General features: G+C 43.7%; 1 protein-coding gene across 1 annotated transcript in view; it reads right to left on the bottom strand.

Annotated features, from left to right (window-relative positions):
* kcnip4 (Kv channel interacting protein 4) overlaps positions 1 to 12132 on the bottom strand; it is an 86940-nt gene extending 74808 nt beyond the window's left edge. The window contains exons 1-2 of the mRNA XM_034230634.1: positions 11920 to 12132; positions 11334 to 11603 (exon numbers count right to left, since the gene is read on the bottom strand). Coding sequence (XP_034086525.1) covers positions 11334 to 11418 — 85 coding nt within the window. The 5' untranslated portion in view covers positions 11419 to 11603; positions 11920 to 12132. The remainder of the gene's footprint in view (positions 1 to 11333; positions 11604 to 11919) is intronic.
* Between the last annotated feature and the right edge of the window lie 4275 nt (positions 12133 to 16407).

The following is a 16407-nucleotide window of genomic DNA, read 5'->3' as shown; positions in this document are numbered from 1 at the left end:
CTTGTTTGTATTTAAGTTCTGTTTTTGCTGTCTGTCATTGTTGGTTCGTCGTTTGTCTGTGACTGTGTTCACCGGGGAGTGTTCTGATTTTTGACATTTAGCCTTGAAATAAAGGATTTTTCAATGTTATTTGCGTTTGGGTCCTGCTTGCTTCACTCACCGTAACAGAACGAACCAACCAAAAGATGGACCCAGCTGTACGAGGTGACGTACAATTTAATGTGCTTTAAAAACGACTGTCGATATGCCTCCAGTAGTGAAGAGAGGCAGTCAATTATCTCAACGGCACACCAAGAAGTAACCTCAAGGCCCTGGTTAAAGGAGTTACTACCCGAGTGGGTGGAGGACTTTTTCGGTAGCTTTGAGGTCAAACCTGTTTCCCGGCCTGCTAGCCCCTGGCATGCTAGCCCCATGCCGGCCACAGTTCCCAACAAGGCTCCTTTCAAGGACCCTTTCGCTGGGTCTCGTCTGGCCTTTGGAGGACCTCTGAGCCTCCACAAGGCTTCAAGGCAGCATGGAAGGAAATGCAAGGCCAGGATTCCAGCCCCGGCAGCCATGGTTCCGGCTCCGGTCCTAGCCCCAGCAGCCATGGTTCCGGCTCCGGTACCGGCCCCAGCAGCCATGGTCCCAGCCCCAGAAGCCATGGTTCCGGCCCTGGTTCCGGTCCCAGCAGCCATGGTCCCTCCTCTAGTCCCAACTCAAGTCACTTCTCTAGTCCATTCTCTAGTCCCTTCTCAAGTCCCTTCTCAAGTCCCCTCTCTAGTCCCTCCTCTAGTCCCTCCTCTAGTTCCTTCCCAAGTCCCTTCTTTAGTCCCTTCTCTAGTCCCTTCTCTAGTCCCCTCTCTAGTCACCTCTCCAGTCCCTCCTCTGGTCCCTTCCCTAGTCCCTTCCCTAGTCCCTTCCCAAGTCCCTTCTCTAGTCCCTCCTCTAGTCCCCTCCCAAGTCCCTTCCCGAGTCCCTTCCCGAGTCCCTTCTCTAGTCCCAACTCAAGTCCCTTCTCTAGTCCCTTCTCAAGACCCCTCTCTAGTCACCTCTCCAGTTCCCTCTCGAGTTCCCTCTTGAGTGCCCTCTCGAGTCCCCTCTCCAGTTTCCTCTCGAGTCCCCTCTCGAGTCCCCTCTCCAGTTTCCTCTCGAGTCCCCTCTCGAGTCCCCTCTCCAGTTTCCTCTCGAGTCACCTCTCGAGTCCCCTTTCTAGTCACCTCTCAAGTCCCCTCTCAAGCCCTCTCTCGAGTCCCCTCTCAAGTCCCCTCTCAAGCCCTCTCAAGTCCCCTCTCAAGCCCTCTCTTGAGTCCCTTCTCGAGTCCCCGCTCGAGTTCCCTCTCCAGTCCCTACTCAAGTCCCTACTGAAGTGCCGTTGGAGGTTCCGCTGGGGGTCCTGCCAACTCCATGTCCTGTCCCGTTAGGGGTCCCGCCGACTACTCTTCTGCCGGGGGTCCTGCCAACCCTATGTCCTGTCCCGCCGGGGGTCCTGCCAACCCTGTGTCCTGTCCCGTTGGGGGTCCTGCCGACTGCTCTTCTGCCGGGGGTCCTGCCAACCCTGTGTCCTGTGCCATTGGAGGCCCCGCCGACTACTCTTCTGCCGGGGGTCCTGCCAACCCTATGTCCCGTGCCGTTGGAGGCCCAGTCGACGATTCTTCTGCCGGGGGTCCTGCCAACCCTATGTCCTGTGCCGTTGGAGGTTCTGCTGGGGGTCCTGCCGGCTCCATTTACTGTCCCGTTGGGGGTCCCGCCGACTACTCTTCCGCTGGGGGTCCTGCCAACCCTATGTCCTGTGCCGTTGGAGGTCCCGCCGACAACTCTTCTGCCGGGGGTCCTGCCAACTCCATGTCCTGTTCCGTTGGAGGTCCCGCTGAGAGTCCTGCCAATCAAATGTCTTGTTCCGTTGGAGGTCCCGCCGTCACCTGTCTCGCCGGGGGTCCTGCCAACTCCTGGTCCTCTTCCGTGGGGGATCCTGCCGAAGCCTGTCCCACCGGCTCCGGTTCCTGTCCGGCCGACACCGGGTCCTGCCCGGCCTCCGGAGCTGTCCCGTCAGCGCCTTTCCTGCTTGTCCTCCGGAGTTGTTCCGTCGCCGCCTGCTTCGCCCTCGAATCCGGCCCCCTGAGAGCCGCGGTCTTCCCCCTCGAGCCCGGCCCCCTGAGAGCCGCGGTCTTCACCCTCATGCTCGGCCCCCTGAGTTCGCCCGCTGTGGCCTTCGCCCCTCCATGGACTCTGCCTTGCCCCCGGGCCGTCCGCCTGAGACCCCCTCCATGGTCTCTGCCTTGCCCCCGGGCCGTCCGCCCGAGACCCCCTCCATGGTCTCTGCCTTGCCCCCGGGCCGTCCGCCCGAGACCCCCTCCATGGTCTCTGCCTTGCCCCCGGGCCGTCCGCCCGAGATCCCTTCCGGGCCATCCGCTGTGATCCTGGGTTGTCAGCCCAAACCCGTCCTCCTGACCCCCTCCACCCATCCTGGTGGCCCTAGTTTTGTGAGTTTTGTGTTTTTCTGTTTTGGGTCCTGCTTGCTTCACTCACCGTAACAAGATGAGCTTCCCTGAGACGGTTTCTGACAGTTTGTGCAGAAATTCTTTGGTTATGCAAACCGATTGTTGCAGCAGCTGTCCGAGTGGCTGGTCTCAGACGATCTTGGATGCTGGATGTGGAGGTCCTGGGCTGGTGTGGTTACACGTGGTCTGTGGTTGTGAGGCCAATTGGATGTACTGCCAAATTCTCTGAAACGCCTTTGGAGATGGCTTATGGTAGAGAAATGAACATTCAATTCATGGGCAACAGCTCTGGTGGACATTCCTGCTGTCAGCATGCCAATTGCACGCTCCCTCAAAACTTGCGACATCTGTGGCATTGTGCTGTGTGATAAAACTGAACATTTTAGAGTGGCCTTTTATTGTGGCCAGCCTAAGGCACACCTGTGCAATAATCATGCTGTCTAATCAGCATCTTGATATGCCACACCTGTGAGGTGGGATGGATTATCTCAGCAAAGGGGAAGTGCTCACTATCACAGAATTTTTCAGATTTGTGAACAATATTTGAGAGAAATGGTTATTTTGTGTATATAGAAAATGTTTTAGATCTTTGAGTTAATCTCATGAAAAATGGGAGCAAAAACAAAAGTGTTGCATTTATATTTTTGTTCAGTGTATATCAAGGACTGCAAGGGGCAAACTAAGAGGTAAAACACTGTTTATTCTACCTGCCTTCAAACAACGCTCTCAAACTCGTTTTTTTTTATAGTGCTTGCTAATTTGTTACAAAAAGTCCAAAGATATGAAAGTGTTTTTGTTCAATAAGTTGATAAAAACAACTTAAAATGTGGGACAGCAGCAACCCTTATTTCAAAAAGTTAGATGAAAATGTCATATCCTGATAACAAAAACAAAAAAGTGCTGACACGCTCAACAAGACAAATGTCAAGACAAATGTATGCAGCAAGAGCTGTCATGGATACGCTGCATCTCGTCCATTTCTTTTTATTGCCTCAGTTTATCCAGCCGTTTGACATTTCGCACACATCTCCACTTTGTGAGGGGAACGATCTGTTTGAAATATCAATCTTGAACCAATCAAAGAGGACATGGAAACCATTTGAGAGTTACACAGCGCCTGGGGAAATGAAATATGAAAAAGAAAGACATAAAAAGCCCTGATACCTGCGGGACAGCATGAACATTTCTCACTAAACAAGTTCAACTTTCCTGGACATTAACCCTAATGCTGAAAACATTGGTGGTTTATGATGCTTGCATGGTGAAATGTGTAATTCTATAAGAGCTATTACCGATAATAGGTTCATATTTACTCAAAGGTGCAATTCTCCTTTTCTTGGCATGGACAGTAATTGGCAGTAAAACGGAGCGTGGAGAGGACATTGTCTCTCACACTGCTCTGCGCCTGGGGCTGATGCTTAACTCTTTGTGAAAACACAGCCAGGGCAACTGAATAAAGGCAGCATCTAAAACAAAGAGCCTCATCGGGACCTTCAAATGAAGTGATTACAAAGTGTGAGCAAGCAGATAAAGTTGAGTAGAGGAGAAGAAAAGGGATGTAAAAGCTGGAAACTGCAAGCAGGATAATTTGAGAAGAGAGAGCAAGGACAAAGAAAAAGGGGGATAGCTGAGGGGGGAACACTTTTTTGATTTGAGTTAACAGTAATGATCACTTAAAAGACAGTCAGAGCAGATCACATAAGCTTTGGGTGACACGACAATTCTCTGAGAACCACAATGAGCAAAGAAAACAACTTTAAAGCAAACTAATTAAGACTCCTCTTAAAGGTCTGCAAACCTGAAGGGCTCAGTTTCAGCAGTGCTTTTGCTGATATTTAACCAAACAGTAGTAGACCAATAAATCTGATGTTTAGGTTTTTCATAATACCAACCTGTAAAGTACATTTCTTAGTGGATTCAACACATAAGCTTTGTAACTAGTCAATCCCCACCAAACTGAAGATAACCCCACTATGTTCCCCTCTCAGGAAAGGCAGTAATGGGGAAAACTGATAACATTGGCCAGAGACGGTTAATTTAAATGAGTAGTGGCACGAGATAACTACAGGCCAATGCAAATATAGACACCTGAGGCACAATACAATCCAGCCAACTGGAAGAGATTGCTGACATCAATACAAGCACAAAAAACCTGTTTGATAATGTCCAAGTGTGCGCGATACTGTTCCAATCTTAAGCACTTGAATGTCCCTTTAATTGGGCTTGCAACACATTCTGTAACACTGCAAATGTCTCCATTGGGGGACTAATGATTATCTTAACATAATCTATAGTAATGGAGTCTGTTGAAGTGATTATTCAGCATATGGGACTGGGAATTACATTTCCACAGTTCTTTGTCAAGCTCGTCATTTTCTAACTAGGGTGGTGAATGTGGGGATATTAGGGTCTTATAGGGACTTCTATAGAACAGAAATGTCTTGTTTAACCTGATTGAAGTCAAACACAATTCATGTGCTCCTTTAATAATCCTTACCTCTATATAAAAGCTCAAATAACATTTACACTCTGGTTTTAAAAAGAGTTGTAGACGGAATGTTCCACTACAGTGACTCTTCAACGCTGGCCGAATTGTCTTGCAGTATTGTTTTCAGTCAGGTTTAGTCTGATCTGAGTGGACCAGCCTGGGTTTTACCACTGTACGGCATAAACAGCCAGTTCAGATAAAGCTCCCAATAGGCGAGCACTGTGTACTGACCGAACGAGCCAAAGAATCAGTGCTGCTCTGGTGTTGGCACAGCAGAAACCAGAAACCAGAAGAAGAGAGGGACGCTGTGACACAAAGAGACGGATCTGCGCCTGCCAGGAAGCTGATATGGACACAGATATCACAGGCAAATGTCTCCTTTCTGCCCTCGCCACGAGGCAGTGAACCATGTGAAAGGGTCATGGTGAAAGGTTCAAGGAAAGCCGTTAGCAGAGGACACTGATACTCGTTCTTCTTTTTCCATTATGTAAGAGTTCTGGCCCAGATGCTCTGGATCACAACACCCTAATCTGTTGCTTCAAGGCAGAGCAAGACATCTTGTTAAAATACTGTATATTACTGCATGTCCTTACTCTGGAGTGTCAGTCATTAGTCTCCTCTCACAGCAGTACAAATGATACACAGAATGTGACCAAAACAGCTTTTTCACCTCTAACTGAAAACTTCTGGCCTGATTTTCATTACATTTGGTGGAAAGGTGCAGCATGGGATGAGAAAGTACTCCTTCAATTGGAGCGGATCTGAATCACAGGGTGAATGCACACAATATATTTAATGTATGGGAACAGACGGTGCTCTAAGAGTGTTTTTCTAGTTTCAAAATGTTGTCAGAGTAAGTTTGAAGGAAGTATTGAGATTACACTGAATCAAAGAGTCATGTATTTATCCCGGGAATTTCAATGTCAAAGCTTCCAGGAGTATTCAAGACAGATCTCTTGGGAATATTTTCTATACAAGGAGTTAAAGGCATCAAAGGTTGTAAGCAAACTGTAAGCAATCAATCACATCTTGAAGTTTGGTCAGGTGAACCAAGCAGACGCCATGTTAGTTCACTGGGTGTGAAAGGGAGCAGCATACCATCTGCTGGGAATTATTGGAGAAGTGGCACAAAGGCTGTTATTTGTTTCATTTCTAGACTTTAACCACTGGCTTACAATAAATGTCTGCATGTGCAATGTTTTATCACTGTCTGTATTAAAAGCTGTGAGCACTACATTACTACTACACTGTATTTTCTACACAGCCTCTGTCAGACCGGGTACAGTGCTCAGGTATCAAATATTCAGTGTTTGGTTAGGGATTATGGGCTTTGAACGAGCTGTCCTCATGATACAGGTGGAACATGACCTGCTAATAGCCGTCAGCAAACCAAAGAGAGGGAAACAAAGACCGGTCCTCACGTCACTGGGCAGGTCATACATGTGCTTCCAAGTGCTTGCTAAACAGTCACTGAGTGCATATACACAGCTTCATTGTGTCCAAGATCGGATGAGTACCTCCAAGTCTTCACTCACAAAGAAAATACTTTTCCTGGCAGCAGTACACTTTGATTTTAGTTTCCAGATAAGACCATCTTTCAACTTATAATTAGTGGAGAACTACAGAAGAGTTTTCAATAATTCAACAACTACTCCACAACTTATCCTTAAATGAAAAGGTTTATTTCGAACATTATGAGACGGATAGTATTCCTCGTTTTCAGACTACACTGTCTCAAAAGACCTTGAACAACTGTTCCTAGAGAACGGCAACATTTCAGGAAAGTCCAGTTCCGAGTGAACTTGACTTCTCAAAGAAGACCACAGTTGACCGAGGACACACTGGGACAGAAACATCTCCAAATAAATCTATTTAGTTTTGTATTTGAAATAACACAGAATATTTTGAGAGGGAAGAAATTAATGTTATCATTAAGAAGCCCAGAGATAACACAATCATTCTACATTGTTCCATTACGAAGAACAGACAAGCAAAAAAGTGATTAAAACGGAGGAAACGTTAATAATAACAACTGCATTAACAAACTAATCCAACTTCTTAGAGTCAATACAAGCACGGAATAACTCAGAGGCTTAACTCAAAGCTTTGAAGAAAGGAAAGTGCAAAGAAAGTCCTACTTAGCAACTTTTACCTTTCTTTTTATAAGACGTGACTGCTGTCCCGATTACAAAAACAGGATGATGAATTACACTACCTTAAATACCCTAAAGCAGGGGTGTCAAACTCAAGGCCCGGGGGCCAAATCCGGCCCGCAACTTCATTTTATGTGGCCCGCAAGAGCTTGCAAAGAATATAATACGTTTATTATACGGTTACATGCCACTTTACAGTATATCTATATATGTTCGTTTTAATTAATTTCTTATTTTATAGTTATTTATCTTCTTTTTTTTTTATCTTTGATTTATCCATAATTTTATTAATCTGTGTGAATCTGTGCTGTCCTGTTTTTCAATCGTACCGTGTTGCTGTTAAACTACTAAATTTCCCCACGGGGATTAATAAAGGTCCATCTTATCTTATCTTATCTTACAGCATGTTGCCCATAAACTACATGTCCCACAATGCATCTCATTTTGTGACATGCGCACTGAAGACTTGCAATTATTTGCCCTAGACTTCTGCTTTCAGACATAGTTAATTATGAAGTTATTACCCTATCCAATAAAAATCCAATGCAGAGGCAATAATATAATATAATACATTATTTCATATATATTATGTATTTATATATGTATATTTATATAGTTACAACTGGCCCTTTGAGTGCAACCATAATGCTAATGTGGCCCACGATGAAATTGAGTTTGACACCCCTGCCCTAAAGCAATAGGCGAAAATGCTTCAAAATGCTTTTATCTGACCCAGTGTACTACAATGCGAGTTGCATGAAGGTGGAAAAGACTTGTTTACAGCCATGTCAGTGCACAATCAAGGGTATTGACTGCATAAATAATAGACATTGAAAATGTGTCACTCTAAAGTAGGCAGCATAAATCACACAGCTTTAAATGATTCTGATGAATTCGCTGCTGGACTGGTAGCTTGGAAATGTTCGACTAGATTTCCCCTGGTGTGAGCAACAAATAAGTTCCGGTTTTCCAATTTAATTTATTATGTGCTGACAGTGCTTTCTGGAGTTATAACCTGGAAGGATCTATAATTTGTTTCCCTCTCTGATCTATGATTTGTTTCAAGGCCTACTGGGCAGCACTGGTGGCATGAATACAACTGCTGTCTCCACTTTATTTTCTAAAGCAGCAACAACAATAAATTATTTCCTGGATTCACTGAAGACATCAAATGAGTTATCACACTAGAAATATTGACGCGCAGAAATGATAATGAGGTAAAAATGTGACCTTTAACATACTTATTATCCATAGATCTTTATTGAGAAAAAAGCCAGTGTGGACAAAAAGCATTTATGACCTTACAGATGTGATGAAAGCTCTTACATCACACACTACCCTCTATGTTTTTTTGTGGGACTTGGCAATTGTTCAATGAAGCAACGACTGCAACTGTTCAAGGACAATGAACACCTCAATTAAAAATCCCACGGTCTGTTAACTCACTCCATCTATCTTCCTCTTCTCACACAAATATGAGAGAGCCGGCGTTATTGTTGTCAAACTCCATTTGTAATCATCTGCAGCACAGACTTCCAGATAAGTCGATATGGTGTGTGTATAGAGAAATGGATCCACTTAAGCGGAGATTGTCTAATGAATGACTGATGGGTTTGGGAACTGTAAGCGTGTACGCCTGTCGCATGATTACGTAATTATGGTTACTTTAGCCGACAACAATTATTTGCATAATTGTTAGCTACTGAGTTTAAAGCCATTAATACAAATGTTGCATCAAATATACATTGAATAAGGTGCATTTCCATCAGCTTGGTATATAAACAACGTTTATATGTGATGAAAGAGAAGGAAACAAAGAGCTGGTGAGAAATGTTTCTGCTCAGATGAGACCAGATTTGTTGCTTTCCAGAGACCGATGATAACAGAGATGTCTCCTGATGTATAATGTATGGGTGCATCAGTGCATTTGACAGCACTGGGGAAAGTTATCCTGGAGTTGTTGCTTCTATCTAGATTTTGTAATTCACATAAAAATATTAGAATGAAACATGGTGTGATAATAAAAGTGTGGGATATTATAACAACATATTCAGTGTGTGATGAGAGAGGGATGTTCGATGCGAGAGAAGACATTACCGAGGCGATTACTTACTACTGCTGTACTGGTACAAGTATACGATTAAGGTTATATATAAATTAATGCGGCAGCTCCACAAGACAATACTTAACTGTCTTGAACTACTTTTTTGTTAAATTAGGTTGGCCTACATAAGAAGAACAACTTGTCGTAAATAAATCCGTCGAGGGGTAAAACATTGTTTCAGCTAATTAATTGGAGATTAGTAAATACTATTTTGCCAACGATCACATCATTTTGATGAGCAGATATTTACATTTACAACAGGTTGAGTTGCAAAGCCAAACACGCTAACAGAAAAGTAACAATACATTGGTTCACAATCATTTGTGTTTCTCTATTTTAGATCGTTGAGGTTGTACGCAATCCTTTATACACCAACGTCATCGTTTGATAGGCTGATAGCTGATTGGCTCTTCTAACAAACGTCATGCTTTCCAAAGACTGAGAGTCAGTTACTCTGTTATTTAATTTGTGTTATCCTTAGTGTCATAAAATAGCAACCAAGCCCCAAAAAGAATGTTTCTCTAACTCACCATATGTTCAGTAATTGGGTTTTACTCCGCAGGGAAATATGTCCAGCCATGTATTTAACATGATCAATCATTTAAAAGGACTGACAATATTGTACCCAAACAAGTAGCGCAGTATAAAGCAATGCCACATTTGTTAAATAACCAAAACCTCTGAGGACAGTAAATGAAGTTACGACTGAATAATGATCATCTTTTCGCCACTGTATAGTTAGTTTAATAGGTTTATTTTTCCGCTACTTCCCCCCCCACCCCCTTAACCTGTCTGCCTTTTTTCCCCTACTCCCCCCCCCCTACCCGACTTGTAAAGCGACCTTGGGTTTCCTGAAAGGCGCTATAAAAATATTATATATTATTATTATTATTATTATCAAGTGGGAATTGCAATGTGACCCAAACGACCTGCTGGTAGCTATAGAAACTACTCCTCTGGGTAGACACAATAGATGGATTTCTCCACACATGCTGTATTTACTGGTGTGATTGAAAAGCTGAAGCCACCTACTCCTTGAATAGCTGCCTCCCATCCTCCCCTCACGTTCTCTGTCACTAAGCTCAAGGAGAAAGTGGAAGTAGGCATTGGTTGTATGGAAATACCCTCTGGAAACACCCCTTTTTGTAAATCCATGTGGGTTTTTTCCAGTACTGTATACAACAATTAGGAAGGAGCCAAAGCTAGAAAGAAATCTCCCATGTTGGAATTCATTGGCATCTTCATGTAGCACCTCTCTGTGGCTCAGCATCCCCTCACAAATGCAGCGTGCTAATCAACAACTTACCCAACAGCTCAGTTCATGCAAGACTGAATCAGGAGCAATGGAAGGTAAAGGTGTCAATGTTTGCTACACGTGTTGGCACATCATCTATAGAGCTATACAAAATCAAGAAAAGGCAAATGATCAGGTCCAAGGATAAGCAGCCTTATCGACATATGAAACCAGTAATGCGAGCCAGATATCAGTGCATGCTACTGCTGCTAACCTTTATCCTGTATTGAACTCATGGAGTAATCTGCTGGTAATCCACTATAATACCAGATTTAATCTTGTTAATACTCTATCTGTCTTGTTGGAAAGGCTCTTTGCTGTGTGTGCGCTGAACAAAAAAGGGAAACCAACATCAAGTAGGCTTTGAAGGATGATCCAGGTGCAGAAATAGTGATGAATAATGCTGCATGGGCACAAAGCATGCAACAACTTTCGTGTCATTTCAGGAGGATTCAGCATTAATGTGCAAAACACGTGATGAATGTAAGACTCGGCTAACAGACCCAAAGAGTATGTAAATGCTTAAATACTTTTTTAAGTAATGATATACTATTAACAACCAAAAACTGCGCAAGAATACTTCATTGTTGTGTTTTCACGTATGTCAACACACATATTGTGATAATTTAACTCTGGAATTCATCACCATAAGTATCAAAGTGTCCCAACACAGACCAAATGTTAACTTTTTACAGTAATAAGCCGTCTTTACCAAAATGTAAATTAAGTGGAGGACTTTCACCGAACACAAAAAGCAGATTAAAGCGAATACAGGGGTATAAATCATCCTCTCAAAGTGCAGCAGGAGTCTTACCGGTGTTGAGCGTCCCTGTGACGAGTCTGTACAGGTACTGTGCGAACTTGAAGATCTCCCGCTTGCACCTTTTCCTGCAGCTCATCTTTGCTCCTTGGAAGGGGCGGCAGGGGGTGGGGGGGCTTGGAAAAGGTCAGCACTAAAGGTGGACTCGGGGTAAAAAAGAAAAGAAAAAAAGAAGCAATCCAAGAAAGAGTTTTACTTTGATAAAGTCCAGCGTCCTCTTCTGTCCTCCACTCGTGAGGGGGGGTCAGCGTGGCCCTTGTGTCTCTGTGTGGCGGGAGAGATGATCATGAGTGAGGGGAGATCTGTGTGTGTGTGTGTGTGTGTGTGTGTGTGTGTGTGTGTGTGTGTGTGTGTGTGTGTGTGTGTGTGTGTGTGTGTGTGTGTGTGTGTGTGTGTGTGTGTGTGTGTGTGTGGTGTGTGTGTGTGTGTGTGTGTGTGTGTGTGTGTGTGTGTGTGTGTCTATGTGTGTGTGGCTATGTGTGTGTGTCTATGTGTGTGTGGCTATGTGTGTGTCCTGGCTCCAGGGTAAGGCCGTCTGATGTTGTGAGCTTTTTCTGTCAGGTCATTAATATTTGCTTACCGGCGGATTGCCTCCTCTGGCAGGTTGTTATTTTTTCCTTCCACTCACTCTTTCTCTTCAGACTTTTCTAGCAACTCTTCAGAGCTAAACACGCTCCCCCTCCTCTCCCACTGTGTTCCCCGAGAGAACTCTTCACAACACAGAGGTGCTCCAATGAGTGGGCCTCTCTCAGACACACAAACAAACACACACTCCTACATTTGATCTCGTAGTGTGCCTGCTGCTCGCTCTACTCAGCACCATCTGTGGATGTTTTACACTCACTGACGGTTGCCATGGAGGTGTGGCCTGATTGGCCAGAGAGTAGGAGGAGGAGGAGAATGAGGAGGAAGAGAGGGGGGATATACAGCTCACAAGGAAGAGGAGGAAGAGGAGGAGGAGGAGGGAAATAAAAGGAGAATTAAGGGAAAAGTGTCCACCAATGAATCTGCAATGACAGTACATGATGGGCCTGCCGCATCATGAAGGTTAAAAGCGTGATTGACAGTAATCGATGATGTTTATGGTGCATCAAGGGCTCTTCAGAGGGAAAGGGAGTGACAATTACACTGTACAAATGTAAACAAAAAGTCTAGAGCAAAAGCTAAGGTTTGTGAGATTTCCTTCGACCAAATGTCAAGGTCAGCGCTAATAATGAGTGACAGCGTCCGTCAATGATGACATTAAGTCCATCCGTGAGCATCATCTTCTTCACTAATTACCCACACTGTACCCCGATCGCACTCATCTATCAATGCCAGGCGCTCCCATCTGAAACACCCGTCATTAACTCAAACCTTTCACTGGCTGCACTCGAAATACTGCAGTGAATTCTGCTTAAGAAAACACTGATTTGTTCACATTTTCTCATTAGTACACGTCCATCAGGCGGAGAGACAGGTATGGTAGGAGAGAGTTGATGTTCCACAGGTTACTGAAAGAACGGCAGGTCTATTACTGTGAATGCTGCCGTGCAGACTCTGACCTTGGTGTCTGCACACACACACACACACACACACAAGTTCTGAAGAGTGAGGGGATGGTTTTACAGGCAGTAGGAAAAAAGGTTTCAAGGACTTGTGTGATACTTGTCACTGGGTCAAAGCAGCACAGAAAACTAGTACAGTGTCTGAATCAGGTGAATCATTTAAAAAGGTACCTGTGGGGTGCAGCAGTGCCTGTTTTTGACATGATATGCTTCCATATACTTTGGCAGAGGATATAACAAACATTTTAATAGACAGTGGCTTTTAAAATGATGTAGCTGCATTTTTTATTGAGCACAAGCCAACTATAAAGATTAACTAACTTCATGAGCTTGTTAAAAGAACCAGTCGACTTTTGAGCAAAAGGGTCTTAAATATGGCATCGCTCCATGCTCACTGCTTTGGTTGTACACTACTGTGTTTAGATGCCAAGCAATGATTGGTCAATTGCTGTTAAAGAGAGGGGCTTAACAAAATAACCACCACCAAGTTATTTTTACCGCTTGGTTCATTACTTTTTATGAAATGGATTTATAAAACATCTCGTGAATAATGGCATGCCTTGGATGAAAAGAAAAAAAGAAATGGTTATTTATACCTCAAACCCTCGAGGGTCATTTTACCCCCGTTATAAAAAAACGCTGAATAATGTAACATCTGTAACAACAAAAGTTTCATAGTAGCTTTCTATTAAAATACATTTTTCAACACACCTTAACCTCTTAAGGCCACCGTCTTTGCTCGAGAATGCTTTACTAAATAGGTAGGCCTGTTTCTGTGCATACATTGCTTGAAGACTTGCATTATGTCTATATATTGCAGGCCCCGCCCACCCACTGACCCCCTGAGAACACTTAACTTCGACATGTGTGCAACTCCATCAGCTGTCACCAAGCCCCTGGTTTCCATTTCCATCCAAGTTTCCGATAAACAAACACACCCCTGAAGAAATTTCAGTGGAAGCAGCTATCTGTGGTCAACACTGTCCATGATACACAGAGTTCAACCAGCCTCCTCTCCTTCTCTGAGGTGAACAGATGGTTGGCTGCACACATGAGCGGTTAGCAAACCAACACTGACTAAAGTCTGTCAGTGAACTGGCCAAAGTCACATTTTTCCTGCAAGCTTGTGCTCTCAGCACCTCTCCACCCCTGTTGAGTGTGAAGAAAAACAAATCCCCACATTCCAGTTCCATATACAGTCGGGAGATCTGTCAACCTCAGTCATGTTTATCTTAATGAGTAAGGTCAGGGCAAAACAAAAGGTTATGTGGTGACGCAAACACAAATCTTGTGGGATGCGCTAAGGTTTTAAGACAAAAAAAATGTGAACAGTGAAGGCACATACAGAACTACTAAAAAACGAATTGTACAATGTATATACATTTAGAAAGAGGTTATGTTTTCAATTAGTTTCTTTGGTTTGGTTTTTTGTCAGTAGCATTACGGGAAACTAGAGGCCCGTTTTAAATGACATTTGGTAGAAGGGTTTAGCATTGGCCAAGAAAAAAATCTATTAAATATTGGAGGGGAAAATCACAGGGCCTTACCTATGGAAACACTGAATGATTTGACAAATCACCCCCAAAAACTTCTGAAAGGGTTAAGCTGGTGAAGTGTGGACTCATGTCATCTCTACTGCTGCAGAGAGGAGGCTCAGATCAAAGCAGTGCACCATCAATTACACCATATATAATATTTACAATGTAGATTTGGCCTTAAAACCTCTCATCCAGAGTTTAAAGTTCTCAGAGACACTCTTCTTTCTTTGCAGACGTTCATGGAACATGAGCTTTTCCATGTTGCTCCCTCCAGCCATGACAGACGCGACATGAAATAGGCTCCACTCAGCGAGACGTTGACAGATTTATTGATCCATCAAGAAAACAGTAACTGCAGGTGCCCGGGGGCCGAGAGCCACCATTAACAGGGAGAGATTTCCCCCCCCGCCCCACTTGTCGTGAAAGCAGCTTGATCGGCTGTAAACTGCAGAGAGCAGTTCGTCACCAAATATCGGGGCCACAATTTACTACCACAGACTTCCCTCAGCTAAATGAATGCATGCTGAACAGCAGCGAAATGTCTGCAGTTTAATAAACAAGCTGAAAAATAGAAATGAACACAGACTCTACTGTAACGCATGTGGAGAGAGACAGATGAATCTTTGAAATGGAGTGCACGGTACATCTCCATCAGGCAGGTCAGAGAGTGGGAGCTTCGGGGGGAAAGTGGCCACTAGATTGAACATCAAGAGCTGCGCTACAATCCATAAAGCAGCCGTCTCTAGTGGAGTGTGCTCACCCTGCTTGACAATATCCAGGAAAAAGTTCATAAAGTGGAGCAGGACGCTGTCTGCTGTCATCTGGCCTTCCAAAGCCCACCCTCACACGTCAGCGTCATACTAAACGGATACAAAATGAACTGCGGGAAATGGCGTCCTGCCTCGCTTTCGTGATGTGATCAAAAGGAAAGTCAATAAATGCAAGGAAATATGGGACACGTTCATGCATTTCCTTGAGAGTGATCAAGTGGAAATTGATGAGTGAAATTGATGAATATCGCTATCAAACACTGATAAAAGACTAATAATAATAATGCTGCTTATACTGTAATAATAATAATAATAATAATAATAATAACTATCTCTAAATATAGAAACAAGTTATTCTTTCATATTTTATTTTATTTTATTATTGTTTCACATCCTTTACTTTATCTGATTGTATTTACTCCCGTTTCATTTTAATCTTCCCTGAATGTTCGATGTTGAGGGTGGGGGGTGGGGGTGGAGGGAGGGGAGTGTTATTTTCCCATGTGTTAATGTATGTATGTGTGACTGTATGTTCTTTCTATGTTACAAAAGGAGGCATGTGGTGTGTGGCGCAGTGGGCTATTGCGTTGGTGTGGGATCAGGGGGGGCACAGGTTCAAACCCCACTGCAGTCAGCATGTCGTTGTGTCCCTGAGACACTTCACCCCAAATTGCTCCTGTGGGGATTGTCCACAGTATTGAGTATGTAAGTCACTTTGGATAAAAGCGTCTAACAAGTGACATGTAATGTAATGTAACAAACCCAATACATATAATGCTTAAAAAAAATGGATACAAAGTTACCTCTCAATGTGTTTGTTTTCAGATTTTTCGCAACTCAAGTAGTATTGAGTGGAAGTGCTGTCAGGTTGTAACGTTTTATTCACTCATTTGATCATCTTCTATCTACTTGTTGTGAATTATTAAATGTTTTATTTTAAGGGATATCGATTGCACTTTATTAATTTTTCTATCAAATAACACTTCTGATATTTGCTCCATGGCAGGAGCAGACATGAGAAATGAGCGAAGCGATCAAACTGTTGTTCACATCAAATACCCGACAAGAAAACTCATTAACAGCTACAGAAGGCTTTTCAGAGCCTGCAGCAAGGTATCTGCAGGATCATTACACAATCACAGAGTGTACCTGAAGACATCCCAGCATGCACCGAGAGAGAGATATCTGCAGTATCAAGAGGATTGGTTTTCTG

The sequence above is a fragment of the Gymnodraco acuticeps genome, unplaced genomic scaffold (assembly GCF_902827175.1).
Source record: "Gymnodraco acuticeps unplaced genomic scaffold, fGymAcu1.1, whole genome shotgun sequence".
Classification (NCBI taxonomy): Eukaryota; Metazoa; Chordata; class Actinopteri; order Perciformes; family Bathydraconidae; genus Gymnodraco; species Gymnodraco acuticeps.
Note: the sequence above shows the minus strand (reverse complement) of the source record. Positions and strands in the feature narration are given on the sequence as shown.